This window comes from Pan paniscus, chromosome 1 (genome assembly GCF_029289425.2).
Source record: "Pan paniscus chromosome 1, NHGRI_mPanPan1-v2.0_pri, whole genome shotgun sequence".
Lineage (NCBI taxonomy): Eukaryota > Metazoa > Chordata > Mammalia > Primates > Hominidae > Pan > Pan paniscus.
Genome location: NC_073249.2, coordinates 195862054 through 195883700, shown reverse-complemented (window position 1 = coordinate 195883700; position 21647 = coordinate 195862054). Strand labels below are relative to the sequence as shown.

The following is a 21647-nucleotide window of genomic DNA, read 5'->3' as shown; positions in this document are numbered from 1 at the left end:
TTCGGGGTCTGAAATTCATTTTCTGACTCAGTTTCATCAAGTTTTCTTGTTCTACAGAACATTCTTGTCAAATTCCACAGTATTTCTGAATTCAAATGAAAAGTGATTTTTTTAAGGAAGAAAGGAGATTAACTGAAAAGAAAACAGCAGTCATAAGACTGTTTTTTTTTGTTTTGTTTTTTGTTTTTTTTGAGACGGAGTCTTGCTCTGTCACCTAGGCTGGAGTGCAATGGTGCAATCTCAGCTCACTGCAATCTCCGCCTCCCAGGTTGAAGCAATTCTCCCACCTCAGCCGTCCAAGTAGCTGGGACTACAGGTGTGCACCACCACGCCCGGCTAATTTTTATACTTTTAGTAGAGATGGGGTTTCACCATGTTGGCCAGACTACTCTCAAACTCCTGACCTCATGTGATCCGCCCATCTCAGCCTCCCAAAGTGCTGGGATTACAGGCATGAGCCACGGCGCCCAGCCAAGACTGTTCTTTATTCCATTTCAGAAACAATTCTGTCTTACCTGTCTGAGGCTGGAGAGAAATGGACAAAGAGGTGGTAACAGGGTAGGTTGGCAGGTATGGGGAAAGTGTGGCAATAGCAACAAACATGCCAAAGAAGAAGGTATGGGGCGAACACACAATGTTTTGAAAACAATTTAAAGGGATTTTAAGAAACTGGTCACTGACCAAAATGGAAGGTAAATTATAAAGGAGCCAGGTCCTTGGTGACAATGTTTAATGACAAGACAAACCAACCCTGAACACTGCCCTACCACTATACTTCCAGTTATAAAGGCCAATAAATGCACTTATTGTTTAAGCCACTCTTTGTTGGATGTTCTGTTATTATGGGCAAAAACATAATGACTAATCCACACACAGGACTGAACTGAACAACAGTTAATACGCCTACAAAAACGGTTAATACATTTACCGTGAAGTTTTGATTTTTGCCTCTCATCTCCTTAGATGTCAGACAAGTACATACTACAAGGACATTCATACACATACACACACACACACACACACACACACACACACACACACACACACACACAGCTTTTATTACTAAGAAATATAGACATCTCTGAAGCGAAATTTTCCCAGGTACTAAATTATAAATGGCAATGGCAAACTGACAGTTCACAGACATATTTTGTTTGAGCCAAGCAGTACTTCTTTCAACATTAAGCCAAAGCTTAAATTTTTGCTCTAAATTGTAATATCTTGTTTTTGAAAAAAATGCATGACAAATAGTAAATAAATATCTGACCATCAGTAAGTATTTGTTGACTGAATCTCATTAAGATGGCGAATGCACAAACGTGCTTTCCGATTCACAATAGTCTGAATACCAACATGTACTTGCACCCAAACCACTATAGCTCTGGGGGTTTGGGTGCAACACTCTGGAAGTGTTTAAATTTGCAACTGTTTTAAAAGAAACATTTCTCATAAGGCTTCAAAGGGACAGTGGTGGATTTCATAGGAGTGTGTCCTATGACAACTTTCCACAGACAGTAAGGGCTTAAATGTTTTATTTAAATTAATAAGTGCTTCAGCTATTTTGCATAATTGTATATAAGGGATTTCTGCCAGTGGTCATGTAGTATGTCATGCCCATGCTACGTCAAATGTTATCATTTACTTGCTTTTTGTACTCATGGATCTAATAGATGCCTAATGGGCAAAGCCCTGCCTTCCCACTTTTAAAGAAAAATTCCCATGGTCCCCAGTATCTAGTTCTGTGTTTAATACAACCAGAAGGAACAATGTTCATCAAAATGTTTTAAAAATAAGTTCTCTCCAATTCATTCTCCAACACAACACCAAGGTAGCTCTAAATTAAATAACCCTGAAAACTGATCATCTTAGTGCATGATTAATAAGGAGTCCAAAATACGTTAATTGTCACATGGTTGGTTTTACAGCTGATAAGTCTCCTTCAGAGAACCAAGTGAGAAATCACAAAATATTCATTTCAATTCAGAATGGGGAAATACCTAAACACATACATGACTACTGCTTACTGGCCAGTAACTTAGAAACTTCTCCTTCAGTTCAAGCAAGGACAGAGAAAGGTATTTTGTGTTTGAGCTGTGCTTTTCCTAAAAAACTAAAAGGCGTATAAAACCCTGAAGATAAAGGACAGAAAGAATACATTTTGAGAAGATAATACTTCTATCACAATAATGAAACTAAATGCTTTTTAGTTTAGAACTAAGTTTAGAACTAAATTGAAATTTAGTTATAAATGCTTTCATTCTTTTGCCCTAGACAGCTTATGAACTTTTGAGCTCATTTTTACTATTATATATTTCATTTCTGAAGTAATGAACAACCACAACACTTTTCTTCCAGGGCAAATGAAAAGCCTGGGTGTCGTCAACAAAAAACTGTACCTGCTACCTCTTGATGTTTAAGAGTTTTTAAATGATACAGCCAGGGGACTGTGCAAAAAACTGTAAGCATGGAGAAGCATTCTAAGAAATGAGGGGTGAGAAAGGGTGGGGGAGTAGGATAAAGAGATCCATGGGTAGGCAGGGCATGAAACCATTACAGTCAGTCTTTGGGGACACTCATATCCACATCCCTTACTTTTTTTCTCTTTGAGATGGGAAGTAGAATTTACTAGACATGGATGTTTCAGTTATAGGTGAGAGTTTAAGGTTTTCTATGTAACCCACATATAAACCACAAATGAGAGTTACAGATCTAGTTGTTAAGAAAATTCATATTTATTAACTGATTAATAATACTGTTAAATTGAGACATGTAACACATAAGTCAAACAAAATAAATACTTGCAACATCTGCCTTGTTCAGGGTCACAACATATTTTATATGTACACATTCATGGGTATATATGCATGTATGGGGAAGATGGGAGAGGAAGATTGAGAGAGATATTTCACTTATTAAAATAGTACATTTTATGCTAATAAATTTGGCATTTTAGATGAAATGGACAAATTCCTAGAAGGTCACAAATTATCAAAACTGACTCAAGAAGAAATAAAAATCTGAACCTATAAGACCTATAAGATGTAAAGAAATGGGTTAAGTAAAAATCTTACTACAAATAAATGCCCAGGCTAAGACTGGCTTACCTGGTCAAGTTTATCAAATGTTTAAAGAAATAATGCTAGTACTCCACAAACTCTTCCAGAAAATAGAGAGGGATGGTACACTTCGAAGTTCATGCTATGAGGTCAGTATCACCCTGACACCAAGCCACAACACACACCTCACGAGAAAGAAAAACACACATCCTTCATTAATACAGATTCAAAAATCCTCAACAAAAATACAAACACACCAAATCGAACATGACCAAAGTAAGATGTATATCTGGAATGCAGAGTTGGATTAATATCTGAAAATCAATTAATGTAACATACCACATTCACAGAATACAGGATAAAAGCCACATGATCGTCAGTTAAGATGTATATCTGGAATGCAGGATTGGATTAATATCTGAAAATCAATTAATGTAACATACCACATTCACGGAATACAGGATAAAAGCCACATGATCGTCAATTAATGCAGAAAAAATGGCCGGGCGAGATGGCTCACACCTGTAATCCCAACACTTTGGGAGGCCAAGGCAGGCAGATCATGAGGTCAGGAGATCGAGACCATCCTGGCTGACACTACTGTGAAACCCCATCTCTACAAAAAATACAAAAAATTAGCCGGGCGTGGTGGTGGGCACCTATAGTCCCAGCTACTTGGGAAGCTGAGGCAGGAGAATGGTGTGAATCCAGGGGGCAGAGGTTGCAGTGAGCCGAGATTGCACCATTGCACTCCACCCTGGGAGACAGACCAAGACTCCAGCTCAAAAAAAAAAAAAAAAAAAGGGCATAAAAAACACTTGACAAAAACTAAAACCCATTTGCAACAAAAACTCTCAATAAACTTAGGCTAGAAGGAAACTTTCTCAACCTAATAAAGGGCATCTACTAAAAACCAACTGTGATTATGCTTAATGGTAAAAGACAAACACTTTACCTCCACCCCCTGCCAAGATCAGGAACAAGGGAAAGATGTGTGCTCTTATTTCTTCCATTTAACACAGTCCAGGTTGAGTACCCTTTATCCAAAGTACTTGAGACCAGAAGTGTTTCAGATTTCAAAGTCTTTCAGATTTTGGAATACTTGCATTATATCTACCAGCTGAGCATCCTAATATGAAAATCAAAAATTCTAAATGCTCCAATGAGCATTTCCTTTGAGCTTTGTTAACTTTCAACAAAGACATTGTTGATGCTCAAAAATGTTTTGGTTTTGCAGCATTTCAGATTTTTGACTTGGGATTCTCAATCTGTCCTGGAGGTTCTACACAGTGCAATCAGACAAGAAAAAGAAAAGTCATCCAGATTGGGAAATGGCTTTTATTCTTAAGATGATATGATCTTATATGTAGAAAATCCTACAGAATCCACCCAAAAACCATTAGAACTACTAATAAACAACTACAGCGAGGCCACAGTATATAAGATCAATATACAAAAACCAATTGTATTTCCATAAGCAAGCAATAGTCTATCAAAAGATAAAACCAGAACACAATTCTATTTGTAATAGCATCAAAAATATATGCAGTTAGGAATAAATTTAACAGAAGCAGTGCAAGACCTGCACACCAAAATTACAAAGGAAAATGGTGCTAGGACAACTAGAAATGCATGTGCAAAAAGATGAACCCTGACCTGACACCCAAAATTAACTCAAAATGGATCACAGACTTATATTTAAGAGATAAAACAATAAATTTTTTTAGAGCAAAACATGAGAAAATATTCCCCCAAGAGTTTGAGTTAGGCAAAGATTTCTTCGATACTATTCCAAAACCAAGATAAACTGGACCTCATCAAAATAAAAAACTAGTGCATTTTAAAAGACAACATTTTAAAAATGAAAAAAAAAAGGGACCAGCCTGGCCAACATAGTAAAACACCATCTCTACTAAAAATAAAAAATTAGCTGGGCATGGTGGCACGTGCCTGTAATCCCAGCTACTTGGGAGGCTGAGGCAGGAGAATCACTTGAACCGGGAGGCAGAAGTTGGAGTGGGCCGAGATCACGCCACTGCATTCCAACCAGGGCCACAGAGTGAAACTCTATCTCAAAAAAATAAATAAAATAAAATAAAGAAAAAAAGGAGCCAGGAATAGTAGCTCACATCTGTAATCCTAGTGCTTTGAGAGGCCAAGGCAAGAGGATCACTGGAGGCCCGGAGTTCGAGACCACCCTGACCAACATAGCAAGACTTAGTTTCTACAAAAAAAAAAAAAAAAAATTTATTTTAATTAGCTGGGTGTGGTGGTGTGTGCTTACAGTACCAGCTACTTGGGAAGCTGGGGTGGAAAGATCCTTTGAGCCCAGGAGTTTGAGGTTACAGTGAGCTATGATAGCACCACTGCATTCCAGTCTGGGCAACAGAGCAAGACCCTGTCCCAAACAATAAAAACGGCGGGGAATAGAACTCAAAAAGGTTTGTTTTTAGTCTGAACTTTAAACAATCAGTAATGAAAAACCATGCCACTCAATAAGTGATTTTTTAAAAAATAATAGGAAAAATTACTAAACAGGTCACTGATTTTGTTAAAAGATACTAACACATATCTGCCTCCTGGGACAAAGTGTAAAAAAGACAAGATGGGGAAAAGATCCACACGAGATATAGGCTGATGTGCGCATTCAAACACTAGTTTTGTGGTCGATATCATTAGCAATATTAATTAAGCCACGCTGAATTTTAAGGGGTGAAGGGTTCTTTTGAGTATTCAACACAATGAATATAAAATGCTTAGTATGGCTGCTCATCACTGCTGATGGCTGGTGGCAGCAGTGAAGTAGTATTAACTACAGAAGCTATATTAGGTGTGGGCCAGAAAGAAATGTTAAGTTTCTTATACTAAAATGTCTTTAAGGCCTTTGTATGGAGATTGTTAGAAACCAAGTAGCACACCTCTACTTTCTCGAGGAAACAGACTGAGCTGAGGCAAAGCTGTACTGAGACAAAGAGTTCCTCAGGAATGCCATGTACGAAACATGCACTACACACAACAGAAGTCCAGTGCAAATGTACACTAAAAAACTGCTTGAACAAGGTGAATGTTTCCAAAGAGAAGTTATGTTAAACATAAAACTAGGCAGGCAACAAGTCATTTGACAAGAAATAACTCACACTAATAGTTATTTCCTTCTTCACAGGGAAAACAAAAATTAAGAGGTAGTATTACATTAAATTAAATTGCTGATGCTTTAGAAAGAGGAAAGGTATCATGCATGATAGTAGTATTTCTGGCTCCATTTCCACGCACCAAGGAACCACAGCTTTTTATTTTATTTTATCTTATTTTGTTTTGAGACAGGGTCTTACTCTGTTGCTCAGGCTGGAGCGCAGTGGCACGATCTCAGCTCACTGCAGCCTGTCTCCCAGGTTCAAGCAATTCTCCCACCTCAGCCTCCCAAGCAGCTGGGACTACAGGCACACGCCACCATGCCTGGCTAATTTTTGTATTTTTTGGTAGAGGCGGGGCTTCACTATGTTGGCCAGACTGGTCTTGAACTCCTGACCTCAAGTGATCTGCCCACCTCGGCCTCCCAAAGTGCTGGGATTACAGATGTGAGCCATCATGCCTGGCCCATCTATTTTTATAAATACAGTTTTATTAGAAGATAGCTACGTATTCACTCATTTACATTTTGTCTGTGGTTGCTTTCACACTTCAACAGCAGAGTTAAATATTCACTACAGACACCATCTGGCCTATAAAACCTAAAACATTTACTATCTGGCTCTTTATGAAAAAAAACTTAGCAGGTTCAGTTTATTTAGTATGTAGTATGGGATGACATAGTTCACATGTTTTTAAACCAAGAAATTAAAAGATACATATTTCTGGATTTGGTAATGGACTGGTTCAAGATATCCTGAGTATATCATGTAACAGGATATACACTGAAACTGCATGCTTTGGAGTCGAAAAGGCTTGATTCTAAATCTGTTCAAATCTGAGATGACACAGGCTAGGCAAGATATTTAAGTCCTGAGACACGAAATAATACCTGTACCTTCCAGTGTTGTATGTACAGGACCCAAAACCATTAACACCAGCAGGTAAATGCCAGGTCAGTGAACATTACTTCCTTCCTTCTAGCCACGTATCAAACTGGGAGTTTGACAGCTCTCTCCAGATTCTGCATTAACCCCCAGTCTTTAAAGCCAGGCATTGTGTCACTAGGAAACACTGTTGTGCAATGTACCCCATCCCCCTGTCTACCTATTATGGACCTACTAATCAGGAATGTCACAGTAACTTTTATAAAGTGATGTTCATATATAACCTGAGAAAATGAGTTCTACAACTAAAGTTCTTACTGTATAAAACTTCAGGATACGCACACACATGCCAATGTGTATATATAAACATAGTTTTGACTTGAAACTCGCCTCTTTCAAACTCAAAGCTATCACTCCTAGGTCTAGAATAATAAGTCTATTACCCTACCCACTTCAGACTTCTCTTGAATCTTATAAATCACTTTCTAGTCTGCCTATCCAAACGAAGGCATCCTGTTTGTTTTTAGTCAAGTTCTCACTTCTGAGTCCATGAAGCCACTTTTAATCTCGCTGGTTAAGAACAGAATCTTCTTGGTAAAGTGGCCACATGTGCTGATTTGCCCAGGACAGTCCTGATTTAGGCCTATCATCACCAAGTAATTATTCATAGCACCCCCTTCCACTCACAAAAGTGTTCTGGTTTGCATGACACATTATATGGTGACTCTACATCTAGCATTCAATTTTCCCGATCTAGCAAATAAATCAGTACTTTAAACTTAATACATAACTGCGGGAGAGGAGTATGCACCATGCTTGAGATAAGAAAACATCTCCCATGTCCTGAAAGATTCAGAGATTTGCCACCCAAAAAAAAGGTAATATAATTTTCTTTTCATTCTTATAGCCTGCTGCTTGGGATCCTCTTTTTCTCTCCCTATTTTCTAGAATCTAGATGGTAATATTTTAAAATCCCATGCATAAAACAATCTAAATATTTAACAGGGAAATATACATCTCCTCATTAACATACTATATGGTTTGAGAGTTTATATTTACAAATATTTTAAAATATGGCAAAATTTTAAAAATAAAATGCTTTTTGTGAAAAAGCAAGATATTATATGTACATATAGCAGAGGGGAAATTTTGAAAGGAAATAAGGCAAAATATTAATTGTGGTGGTATTTCAGGTGGTGACACTAGGTGATTAAATTCTGTCTCTGTGTTTCCTAGCTTCACTGAAATGAACCTGTGTTTATATTGTTTACATTGAAATACTCTCACAGGTAGCCAAAGAATAAAATGTTCATACTAAAGCTAACTGAATATACAGGGAATGTACCCAAACTATAATAAAGCCAAAACTGCTATACTATCTATAGGTACAGCCTGAATAACATGAGGTATTTACGGAAGGCACAGAACACCCAGGACACTTCTAGTATAAAGGGACTGTCCTTTGCTTATGCAAAGTTCTTGTAATGTCATCGGTGGCAAGAGAGTTCTAGAGTTCAAGGTGGTGTTAGAGTAATGGTTCTTACCCAGGTTTAAGCTTGAAGAGGATCCATGTGAAGAGAGGGAAGGAGGTGGTGTCTGTGAATGTCCTGGTCCCTGACTAGGGAGAGGCATGCCCACGGGTCCAGGAGAGGAGGAAAAGCTAAGGCCGTTATAAAAACTGTGTCCAATGGGGGTCAAGCTGCTCGATGTCCTCTTATAAAGGTCACTGCTGCCAGTCAGGGAGTCACGGCGGGAGCCACTGCCAGTGTTGGAGTTTGCAACTAAAATGGAATTAAAACAATGCAGATAAGAACAGGCCTGTTCTTCGAAGAACAAGCCCAGTGACCTGTTCCTAACACTTTGATCCAGACTCCTTACCACCGCAAATTTGTCAGCAGAGACAGCCTAACTGTTAATGTAGCAGTACTAGGGGCAGATAAGTAATAAAGAGGACATGGCTCAGGTTAACATGACCATCAAACGTATGCCAAATTTACCTTCCTATGGTGTCGTATATTATAGGATAAGGGAGGGTTAAAAAGCTCTGACGGCCACATGAACTATGGAAAAGGTGGAAGAAAATGGACTAGAAGAATGCCTTTCATCAATTGAAAAGGTTCAAGTAGAAAAATGGGATACAGAAAAAAGATTTGTAAATGGGGTACTGCCCCACTACACAAGACTTCTATATGAAAGCCTGTTTTCTCAGTGGGTTCAATCGAGAGTTAATGCTGCCCTCAATTCCAATTAAGATACTTTCTTTCACACATGCCCTTCTATTTAGGGATCACTTTTGTTTGTTTGTTTTTTATAATCTCTGCAATTATCCCATTATTCACCATACTACACTCCTGCTTTTTTCATCAAAACATTAAAAATATCTTGGTCTAATATCCTTCCTCCTAATTTTCCACATGTCTACCTTAAATTCTACTCAAAAGACTGAAGAAAACTTGTAACTCTTTAAGGCCTGCAGGCCAAGAACTCGGCTCAGTCTCAGTTGTGGAGTATTTCAGCTCTGCTATCTTTAGTAAGTCCTCCTCCCTCAGTTTTTGATATCAATTTCTATAGTTCCCTCAATATTTTTCCCAAATACAGCAAAAATCTTCCCTAGATTTCAAATCCCTGAAAGAAACTGATTAAGTAAGTAGCCACATGAGCATGGATTGAAATAGGTCCCATCTGTATAACTTGATTTCAATAGTCTATCATCTCACAGATTATGTGGGATGGCTGGATTCCCACAAGGCTTGGTCCAGATCTGCCTGTGGTTCCATGCATTGCCAGTATTCCAGAAGGATTGTAAAAATAATTAAAATTCAGTCTTAAGAGCATATCAGTCTAATTTCTACCTGCTGTTCCAAACCCTCCAAGGGCGGATCCCAGGGTGGCGCCGAGAGAACTGCTACTTCCGAATCCCAAGGATGTGTTGGCAGGCTGGGCAGAGCCCTGGGAGAAGAGGGAGCTGCTCTGTGAATTGCTGTTCAGAGAGTTGTTGCCGTAGAAAGAACTGGATGCCAGGTTGTTATTGGGCTGCTGCTGGGGCTGGGGCTGAGGCTGCTGTGTTCCTAAAGGGCGAAATGGTCCATTTGTTGTTCCAGCAAGACCACCAGCTGCTCCATTTGCTGAAGCTGCGGCTGCTGCAACAGCTATGAAGAAGAAAGCAAACCGTTTGGCTATGAAAGGGACTGGCCACATTTCCAAACTACATTTTTATCTTTTTTCAAAAAATCTTTTAATGCTGCCTATTTTTTCAAAACAGACACAAACCATACAAATCTGTCTTTGATCCCTTCATATGAAGCTTCTATTTTCTGTTTCTACTTTCAATTTGAACCCAAAATACCACTAGAACAAGTTCACTATGCTCGTTGCTTTTAAGAGTCTACAGATTAAAAGGGGTATAAACATCAAATGTATCCATTAAATACAACTACTTCCTAAAATCTTAAATTCCATAAATATCTATGTTGAGGGTTTCTTCTAGAACCATGTAATGCACATACACATCCTTCAAATTCCTATTTTAGCACACTGCTGTCTTCTAGATGTTCCTGTTATTGTTCTTAATTAAAAAATAAATAAATATAAACACTTAAAGTAAAAAACTATTACTCCTCCCAACCAAATGTATTATTTTGTCACTTCTCACTACTCTTTCCCACGTCCTCCACTCCTGCCCCTGTGGCAAAAAACAACCCCTCCTCTAAAATTATCTTAAAATAATGACTTGGATTTCTGCCAAGAAAGCCATTTTGTGTGAGTAATGCAACTTCTATGTTCTCAGTGGAGCCAGACCTTCAGACCTTGCTTCTAACCAGCTGGCACATGCCACCCCTCCCCCAACCCACCAACCCCCCCAACAAAAAGGAGAATCCACTAAGGTCACTTATTGCTTCTGATCTCTTTTTGAAACATTACAGGGTAGAACCGATATACTGAGAATTGCCAAAAGTTTATTTCAACATACTTTAAGAATCTCACTATCAGTCGCCACTTTTAGATCTCTGGCAGGAGTCCACTCAGATGTGCGCTCACCTGCTTGTGCAGCTGAGGAACTAATGATGACTGGGGCAGGAGCTACAAGTCGAACAGGAGCTCCAAGACCATTTCTCGCGCCTGCATTCACTACAAGGGCACCAGTTTGGTCATAGTAAGCAGCAGGAGCCAACACCGGATAACCTAGGAATATCAAGCCAACAAAGAAATGTATATGTTAAACAAACAAGTATCTCCTGGGCACCAACATATTGTCAATAATCACAAACTCAGCTTTGAGGTTGAATTGGCCAGATTTATATACTGGCTCCATCTCTTAAATAGTTGAATAAACAGAGGCTACAAATGATTATAAAAATCATAGTACTTTCATACTACATAATAATCTAAGAACAAATATCCTGCAAAATAGCAGGAAAAACCTAGATAGGCTTTAAATAACATGATCTTTCAATATTATGTGAGATAGAATCTCCAAATCCCAGTTTAAGCCATATGAAAAACTGCAGGTGACTTCCTAAGAACACACAAAGGCTCAGTAACTAAAAAACAAATGAAACAGGTTAAAGTTATTTATTGAATTCATAAATGGCTCAGTTAAATTGGCTATGCTCTATGATCAGTAAAGGTCCATAAAAATACGCTGACATCTCTCAAAGACTTGTTTCACATGTAGAACATCAAACTACATCTAATCCCATGCAAAGCACCAAACCAGCTGACAGTGAACCAAAAACAACATATATTCAAGATGTATCTATATAAACATGTATCTCAGAGGTAGGCAGCTAAAAAGGACCCCTACTATTGGTTTAAGAGAAACCTTAAAAATGTAAGGGATGACCCTATCAAGGTATACCAGAAATTTCTCACTAATCATGCTGTTCAAACATGAACATAAAGACTAAGCCTTGTAAACTAGCTTGGCCACTCCATCTATCCCTAATTCTGGAACAGAAAACAGATAATCCACCAAGGAAAAACCACATATTCCAAGCTGCATGGACATTTAGATACCTCCAATATGACTTAAGACTGGCTCAGAACAATGCTCTCATCAGTGAACTATAGTCTAAGTGAGGGCAAGTGTGTATCATCCTTGCCAGTCCCCAAATCATGACAAGCCTAAGCAAGGTGAAAGCACTGCTCATTCCCCTCTGTAATCACCTCAAACGTGCAGCCTTTTTCCCTGCCAAAGTATTAGGAATAACAATGCAGCCGCACCTGGCATGCCTGCTGCCAGACCTTGTCCAAATGCAAGGGCAGAATTCACTGCTGCAGCTGCCACAAGGGGATCTGTTTGCTGTCCCTGCTGGTTCTGGTTTGGGGTCAAAGGACGTTGGCTGGCTCCTCCACGGAGAACCTGGGAAAGGAAGACAGAAATAACTCAACCACTTTCTTTTCATTGAAGAAGACCTACCCTATGCTCAGGTTGGGTCAACTTTTAAAACTTAATTGTAAAATAGTTTCCCTATAATGGTTTTTATATGTCACAGCTGTTAGTGTATAAATTCAATTAATAACATTTCATAGAGTGGAATTTCATTCTACCATTCTTATTTTAAACACATTATCTCTATAAGCAGCAAAAAGCACACAAAAGTGATGATTCATTCATTCAAACATTTTATCTCATCTGCCTCATAAAGTTCTTGTGACAATTAAGTTAAAAGATGAATTTGGAATATCTGGCATCAGCAAGTGGTAGTGTTATCAAATATTTAATGCCTACCATGTGGCAAATGGGCAAGTGAGACAGAGCAATGAACAAGACCGACAAAGCCCCTGTCCTCATGGAGCTTTTATTTTAACGAATGAGACAGACAATGAACCATACTATATAATGTCAGTGCTCTGACAAAAAGTGGGTGAAGAAAAAAAAAAGAGTGTAACAGGCCAGGCGTGGTGGCTCACGCCTGTAATCCTAGCACTTTGGGAGGCCGAGGCAGGTGGATTATCAGAGGTCAGGAGTTCGAGACCAGCCTGGCCAACATGGCAAAACCCCGTCTCTACTAAAACTACAAAAATTAGCCAGGCGTGGCAGCGGGCGCCTATAATCCCAGCTACGAGAGAGGATGAGGCAGGAGAATCACTTGAACCTGGGAGGCGGAGGTTGCAGTGAGCTGAGATCGAGCCACTTCGCTCCAGCCTGGGGAAAAGAGCAAAACTCCATTTCAAAACACACACACAAAAAAAAGAAGAAGAAAAAAAAGAGTATTAATGGGGGTTGGGAGGGGTTCCAGACAAGATGAACAGGGGTAATTTACCCACATATTTAAAGTCAACTGAGTCTCACATGCACACAATAGATGGAATGAGAATATTTCCTCTTTAACACTAATATATTTATCAAGGTCCACATGGCCCCAAATGAGTTCACCAGATTCGATTTGGTAGGGCTCTCACCTGACTATTTCTATTTCCCTCTCAGAAATTCCACAAACATACGCATTAGTCAAGTTCAGTGCAGAATACCAGTTATGCCACTCTGATAAAGGATCTACTTTTTTTTTTTTGGTGGGCGGCGGGGGGCGCGGAGTGCAGGGAAGAGACAGGGCCATGCTCTGCTGCTCAGGCTGGAGTGTAGTGTGGCACAGTCTCAGCTCACTGTAACCCCTGCATCCCAGGCTGAAGAGATGCTCCCACCTCTCCTGAGTAGCTGGTACTACAGGTACGCACCACCACACCTGGCTAATTTTTCTATTTTTTGTAGAGACAGGGTCTCACCATGTTGTTCAGGCTAATCTCTAACTCCTGGGCACAAGCAATCCACCTGCCTTGGCCTGCCAAAGTGTTGGGATTACAAGTGTGAAGCCACTGAGCCCAGTCAAGGATCTACTTTTTATTAATGAAACACAGACATCAAAATGCTAGCAATCATTATTATTCTGAATGATGTGAAGAATCTATCTCACAAGATCTACACACTCCAGCAAGCAAAAATGCAAAATCCACAAACCAAGGCTAAAATTACTACAGTTCCTAACAATGTGTTTTGTCATATTGTCAAGTGTACAGTTCTTATCAGATCACTTTCAATTTCACTGTGTTATTTATAAAAGTTAGACATATGGTCAAGAAAATGGGTACAAATTATTCTTGGTACCAGTGGTAAAAAAAAAAAAATGTAAAAAGAGAAGCAACACTAATAACCAATTAAATATTTGTTAAGTGAGTATAAGGTGACCAACACTGTCCACACTGGCAAGAAGGGATGTGTGGACACTTAATTTGCCCAATCTTTTACTTCTATATCAGTAATAAGTAAGAATTAACAAATGATCTTGCAGATTTGCTGGAAATATCTCAAATAATGTGTTTAAGCCACACTGCCTGATACCCAGGAGATCATCAATAACCAATAGCAAATCACTATTATCAATATATTATATAATTTGTTTCTGACCTAAAGAACCTAACCAACTTTGTAAGAGAAAGGGTGTTTCAAACTACATAGATAGAAGAGTCGGGGGGCTGTACAGGTGAGTTTTACCAAATACTTAGAATTTACATACCCAATAACTCAAAAGAGATCTCACTCTAGGATAAGTAAATAGCAAGCACTTTTGCCAAATACTTAGAATTTACATACCCAATAACTCAGAAGAGATCTCACTCTAGGATAAGTAAATAGCAAGCACAGAAATATGGCAAATGCTAATAGTTCAAAATTGCTGAAGATTTTAAAAAACAATGAAAGCATTGCTTTCACAGAATATAAAGAAGTAGGTTTATGTTTGATTAGGTGTTCTGTGAAAGGGCAGGTGTGGTAGAGTGGACAAGGTACCTAAAGAGGTAGTCTAAGACTATTGATGAGTCTTGTAATAAGGAAGGAAAACAGTGTTAGCTTTTTGTCTACTCTCTAGAAATCTGTCCAGTACCCCTAACTACAAATAAAAGTCCTTCAGTTATCTGCCAAAATTCATATATTTTCATTTCATCAATAGCTGTCAAATCCATGATTTTATGGAAACAAAATATACAGTTTCACAAGTAACATTTTAAAGTCTAATAAATCACAAAATGACTGAATTTATAAAAACTATCCTAGAACAGTCAGCTTGACTAGAACGCAACATATACTTTCTGATAAAATACAAGGGCCCAAAAGGCCAACAGCAAAGTTTAAAAAGAACCTCTCATTTTAATTACTATGACAAGGCAGTTTACCAAGAAAATCATATTTTCCTCAAATACTTAAAATCAGAAACTGGCACCCAATAAAAAGGAACTAAAACAATGGCTGCTAATTAAAAACTAATGCTAAAAACTTCTTCTTAGTAGGGTTTGACAGAACCTGTAGGGAATGACAGAAAACTGAAAAGTTAATGATTATTATGTCCATTTTATAACAAAAATATATGCATTTAGAGAAGCCATCCAACTTGCCCTAGTTGTAAGCTAGTTAACAGCAGAAGAAACACAAGATCTCAGATTTTCTTTAAGTCAAGACATCACAATATGGTCAGAAGAAAAGTTGTCAAGACAGAGGCTTATGTTCAAATCTTAACAACTTTGTATTTGTGTGACCCTGGGCACACAAATTGTATTTCCTCAATCGATTTCCTCTCAATTATGAAATTCTATTTCATAAAACAAGAAGTTGTACAACTATCATAATAAGAGAAATAGAAATTACATGTACAGCACTTAACTCTGCACAGAAAGCTTTCAATAAACAGCAGTTATTAGTATTATTCTTGTTCACTGTATTAGACCTAATTTTAAAACATGGTAATTACTTTAGTCTTCCAAATGCATAATAATTTGGCAGCCATTTAAACAAAAAGATGATCACACAAATAAATACAGACTTTTCCACAAAGAGCAGTTATTAAGAAATTTATGTGCTAGGTGCAGTGGTTCACACCTGTAACCCAGCACTCTGGGAGGCCAAGGTGGGTGGAACACTGGAGGTCAGGAGTTCGAGATCAGCCTGGACAACATGGTAAAACCCTGTCACTACCAAAAATACAAAAACTAGCCAGGTGTGGTGACACGTGCCTGTAATCCCAGCTACTAGGGAGGCTGAGGCACGAGAATTGCTTGAACCTGGGAGGCGAAGGTTGCAGTGAGCAAACATGGCGCCACTGCACTCCAGGCTGGAAGACAGAGCAAGATTATGTCTCAAAAAAAAAAAAAAAAGAAAGAAAGAAAGAAAGAAATTTATTTAATAGGCCAGGCACAGTGACTCATGCCTGCAATCCCAGCACTTTGGGAGGCCGACGGGGGTGGATCACTGAAGGTCAAGAGTTCGAGATCAGTCTGGCCACCATGGTGAAATCCCATCTCTACTAAAAATACAAAAATTAGCCAGGTGTGGCGGCACACACCTGTAATCCCAGCTACTCAGGAGGCTGAGGCAGAACAATCACTTGAACCCAGGAGGCAGAGGTTGCAGTGAGCCAAGAGCTCACTGCACTCCAGCCTGGGCAATAGAACTAGACTCCATCTCAAAAAAAACAAACAAAAAAAGAAATTTGGCCAGGCGTGGTGGCTCAGGCCTATAATCTCAGCACTTTGGGAGGCCGACACGGGTGGATCACCTGAGGTCAGGAGTTCGAGACCAGCCTGGCCAATGTGGTGAAACCCCGTCTCTACTAAAAATACAAAAATTAGCCAGGCGTGGTGGTGGGTGCCTGTAATCCCAGCTACTTGGGAGGCTGAGGCAGGAGAATCGCTTGAACCCTGGAGGCAGAGGTTGCAGTGAGCCAAGATTGCGCCATTGCACTCCAGCCTGGGCAACAAAAGCAAAATTCCGTCTCAAAAGAAATTTATTTTAACAGATCACTCATTCTGTCAACAAATTATTTACTGAATTTCCTTATATATATGGTACAAGAACTGTATCTGTTGCCAAGAAAATCATTTAATAGTGTCCAAATAATGGGGAGAATTTCAAGACCTGTTTTTTTTTTCTGTAATTGTGTGGAATCTAAAAAAAAAAAAAAAAAAATTAAACATACACCCTCTGCGTAAGACTGATGTCAAGCAAAAAATTCTTGTTTGGATCATTTAATATATTCATATATGAGCAGGGTGTTTTGTCTCAAATGACAGCTTTTATCTGACAATGCGTATCGAAGCCTAAATGCTGATTTTATTTGCTCCAGAAAAACTCCATTACTAGGAATTTTTTCCAAGGATAAACTTATGTAAAGGATGTTAATCAATCTCATTTAAAACACCAAAATACTGATACAAATGAAATATCAAATATAATAGACTAGTCAAAATAAAGTATCGTTTGGTGGATTTAAATGTACCTAGTAAAAGTGTCATTTAAAAGAACACTAAATAACACAGTAAAGTATGAAATCAGAATGTAAAACCACATGGACACAATAATGACAATTTTGTAAAATATTAAATAATAAGGCTAAAATAACAGATACCAAACATAATAGCATTGGTTTTCTGACATAAGGATTTAGGGTAATTTTTTTTTTCAAGTTTTCTAGTTTACCACAGTTTCTATCAATAAAGAGGTGTTATTGGCCAGGCACGGTGGTCACGCCTGTAATCCCAGCACTTTCGGAGGCCGAGGCGGGTGGATCACGAGGTCAGGAGTTCGAGACAAGCCTGACCAACATGGTGAAACCCCATTTCTACTAAAAATACAAAAATTAGCTGGGCATGGTGTAGCATGCCTGTAATCCCAGCTACTCAGGAGGCTAAGGCAGGAGAACTGCTTGAATCCGGGATGCGGAGATTGCAGTGAGCTGAGATTGCACCACGGCATTCCAGCCTGGGCGACAGAGCTAGACTCCGTCTCAAAAAAAAAAAAAAAAAAAAAAAGGTGTTATTCTAGCAATCAAGGAGGAAATGACCTGTTTAAAAAAAATAAAAGATGTAGTTTTGCAGTTTACCATCCTTTCTCAACTCAAATAAAAAGCTAATGCAGATATGATAGTTTAAGATTTACATCCAATCCAATCCAATAGGTACTATAAATAAGCAGTCTAAAAATCTAGTACCCCTGCTTTAGTGTCAAGCCCCTTGCAAAACCCTGAAATGATCTGAAAGTGGTGCTTAGCAAGCAACTACAGTATGGCAGAACAAAATTTTACTGTAACTTTGAAGATCCACTTTGCCACTTGCAGCTAAGCAATTTCCCTATAGGTGAACTGGTTAGTATCGTTACCCCACCTAGGTACAATAGTGTCTAATATATAAAAGACATTCCGTAAGAGTAGTTAAATCTGAGCCTGAACTCAGACACACACACATACACACAAGAGGAAATTCATGCATTCACAGTGTTTTTCTATTAGGCGCAATATTACCTATTAATTATCCACAATACCACGATTCCCACTTAGAAGAGGTAAATTTTGTCTACATTTACCTGCTGCTGTCCTTGCTGAGCCTGTGGGGTGGTCTGTTGATTAGCTGAATTAGTTGCTGCAGCGGCAGCAGCAGCTTGCTGCTGGAAAAGACTGGCAGGGTAGACTCCCCAGGGAGTAACTCCATAATACTGGTGAGGGACCACAGCTGGGCCTAAAAATAGCAAAAGAAAGGTAAAGAAAGTCTGAACTACTGAGGCTCATCTCAGCCTTTCCAAAATTACATCTGACTCAATAGATCCTACTGTAAAATATTAACTTAAAAGTATATATTAATTTATGCTAGCTAATCATTAACTCTTTTTAAAGAATAGTAAACATTATATGAGATCCTTACACCCGTCTTCTAATATAATCCAGGCCTAGAGGAAGAAGCAGTGAGGAATGAAACATTAGAAAACTAAAAGGGGGAATCACTGATACAAGGGGTTCAATTTAATAACAGATGGAGGATGTAGCATAGAGACAATATCTGTTGGTAGAAGGGAGTAAATGGAGGGTTTGTGTGCTTAAAGTGATGGAATAGAACAAAAGGTTAGGATGTATCCCATGTTCAATGATAAGAATGGCACCTAAGGTGATTTAACGGAGTGCTGTTGTTTCATTAACTCCAGAAAAAGAACATCTATCAGTCTGACAACAAAACCCAGACGCTCAACTGAACCTCCACTGCAACTTCAAAGTTGCTGTTACTGTTTGTTTTTGTTTGTTTTTGTTTTTTGAGACAGGGTCTCTCTGTCACTCAGGCTAGAATGCAATGAGGCAATCTCAGCTCACTGCAACCCTGACCTCCCCGGCTTAAGTGATCCTCCCACCTCAGCCTCCCTAATACCTGGGATTACAGATGCATGCCACCATATCTAATTTTTTTTTTTTTTTTTTTTTTTTTTTTTTTTTGTAGAGGTCTGTGTTGCCCCAGGCTGATGTCAAACTCCTGGGCTCAAGCGATCCATCTGCCTTGGCCTCCCATATTGCTGGGACTTTAGGCTTGAGCCACCAGGCCTGGCCCCTATTTCTATTTTTAAAGTCACAAAGGCATTCAACACAACTACATTCAGACACTGATATGTGAAATTTTAAATTTAAGTCAATGTTGAACACAAATAGAAACAAAAAATAGAACACCTTGACTTGTTACAGACCTGTTGAGAACCTTAAACAAAATTAAGCATTCTCTGTAACCCCAGCATTATGGGAGGCCAAGTTGGGTGGATCACTTTGAGGTCAGGAGTTCGAGACCAGCCTGGCCAACATGGTGAAACCCCATCTCTACTAAAAAAAAATATAAAAAATTAGCCGGACGTGGTGGCAGATGCCTGTAATCCCAGCTACTCGGAAGGCTGAGGCGGGAGAACTGCTTGAACCCAGGAGGCAGAGGTTACAGTGAGCCAAGATTGTACCACTGCACTCCAGCCTGGGCAACAGAGCAAAGAGTGTGTCTCCAAAAAAAAAAAAAAAAAAAAATTAAGCATTCTGCTTTAATCCAAATTATCTGTTCATTTTCCTTGGCAACAAAGTACAGCTGCAGTCGGCCACATAAAGTACACAACAGAGATATAACAAAATTATGCAGATATCAACCCAAGTGTGGCAGAAATCTAATTATAGAATTCTATGACGAAGCTGGTAGCAAGAAACACCAAAGACACATTTGCTAACCAGGAAATGGGCTCAAAGTCAATTCTTCAAATCTGCTGAAACGTATCTCCAAGTTGAACTTCCTTAAAGCAGAGAGTTAAATATTTCCAACTTGATTCATTAACAGTAACCAAACCTTCCTTACACTGACTGAAGTTCTGAAGAGCTGTTTCAAATATTACAGCTACTGTGATGCTACAGCTAATTCTGGAGAAACACATAATTCATTAAGCCAAAATAAATAGACACATATTCTTGTTTCCCCCATTTTAAGCTTCCAAAACACAAATAAGTCAAATTGTACCACTGCCCAATATAAATATGTTTTGACATTTCTAATTTGGTGTTTTCTATACCTGTGGGCTTAGAAAAGATTAAGAAGCTGTTTACAAGCAAGGGTGCACATTGAAACACTATACCTGGGTACAGAATAAAGGTGTTGCTAAGAAAAGCTGTTACACTATGAACTATTTTACTATAAGAAGAAAAAGGGTTAAAACATTTTTTAATTTGTCAGAAACTGAACAGCCTAAAAGCCATGTATTCAAGTTTAAAAAAAAAAAAGAGTGATAGAGCCTCATACTCATCTGATTAGTGTTTATAAAGCAGGGTGGTCTTGGGCAGTTAAAGAAATAAATAAGAGAAAAAAACACACAAAAAAGACCCTAACTGTGCCTTAGTTTCCCCACCTGTAAAAATGGGTAAACAGGTAGAGTGTTCCTTCACCAGAGTGCTTGAGACCAGAAGTGTTACCGATTTCAGATTGTAGACTATGTGTGTGTCCAAGAGTTATCTTGGGGATGTGACCCAAGTCTAAACACAAAGTTCATTTACGTTTCATATATGCCTTATACACATAGCCTGGGGGTAATTTTACTTTTCCTTTGGGGATGCTGAATAGATGAACTGTGTGTTATGTGCCTGTGGTTTTGACTATGACCCATCACATGAGGTCAAGGTCAAGTGTGGAATTTTCCACTTATGGTGTCATGTTACTACTCAAAAAGATTTTGAATTTTCAGATTAGGGATGCTCAACCTGTAATACAGGTTGGGAGTACAGCCGTTATCTACCTTGAATGAGTGGTTGCAACCTGCAATAATAGTCCCAACGCTCTCCCAAAAGCCAACAAAAGCGAGCCTCTACTGGGCAAGGACTGCTATTACCATTAACATCTGCATTACTCTCTAAATTTTCTCAACTGGCATTTCTACTACTATACTCTGGTCACATGGCCTAAGGTTAAATTTAGGAAAACATCCCAGGGCAAATCAACTGAGCTTGGCACATCAGGATGCCCACTTCAATTCCTGTGTGACTGACACCCTCTAAGAATACACATTTTCATAGTTTTAACAGTTAACATTTCCTGTTATTTGTGAAAGTATTAACTCATTTTCACCCTGGCTCAACTGACATATACAAAAAACAAGATTCTGATCACCGAACTACCATCTCAGTGACAGCAGCAGTGTCAACCCTAAGACCAGTTCTTTGTTTCAAGTAACATAAATTAGTAAAGACTTCTAAAGAAAGTACAGAAAAGACAATTCAAGACAGACAGCACAGGCATTCTATATACTATAGTGAAG

The 21647-nt window shown here is 38.8% G+C and overlaps 1 protein-coding gene and 1 non-coding gene across 39 annotated transcripts in view; both read right to left on the bottom strand.

Annotated features, from left to right (window-relative positions):
- The window catches only part of PUM1 (pumilio RNA binding family member 1), a 136452-nt gene that overhangs the window by 24485 nt on the left and 90320 nt on the right, over nucleotides 1-21647 (bottom strand). For 20 of the 38 annotated variants that reach the window (XM_034959785.3, XM_034959853.3, XM_034959799.3 and 17 more), the window contains 5 exons: nucleotides 18420-18571; nucleotides 12296-12434; nucleotides 11111-11254; nucleotides 9925-10221; nucleotides 8617-8853 (listed from right to left, as the gene is read on the bottom strand). In XM_034959785.3, the coding sequence (XP_034815676.1) occupies nucleotides 8617-8853; nucleotides 9925-10221; nucleotides 11111-11254; nucleotides 12296-12434; nucleotides 18420-18571 (969 nt within the window). The remainder of the gene's footprint in view (nucleotides 1-8616; nucleotides 8854-9924; nucleotides 10222-11110; nucleotides 11255-12295; nucleotides 12435-18419; nucleotides 18572-21647) is intronic. The other 18 variants (XM_055103453.2, XM_055103457.2, XM_055103462.2 and 15 more) reach the window with 3 other exon arrangements.
- On the bottom strand, nucleotides 12106-12178 carry LOC112438437 (small nucleolar RNA SNORD103/SNORD85). Its single transcript, XR_003026856.1, has one exon. It is a non-coding gene; the product is annotated as a small nucleolar RNA SNORD103/SNORD85 (small nucleolar RNA).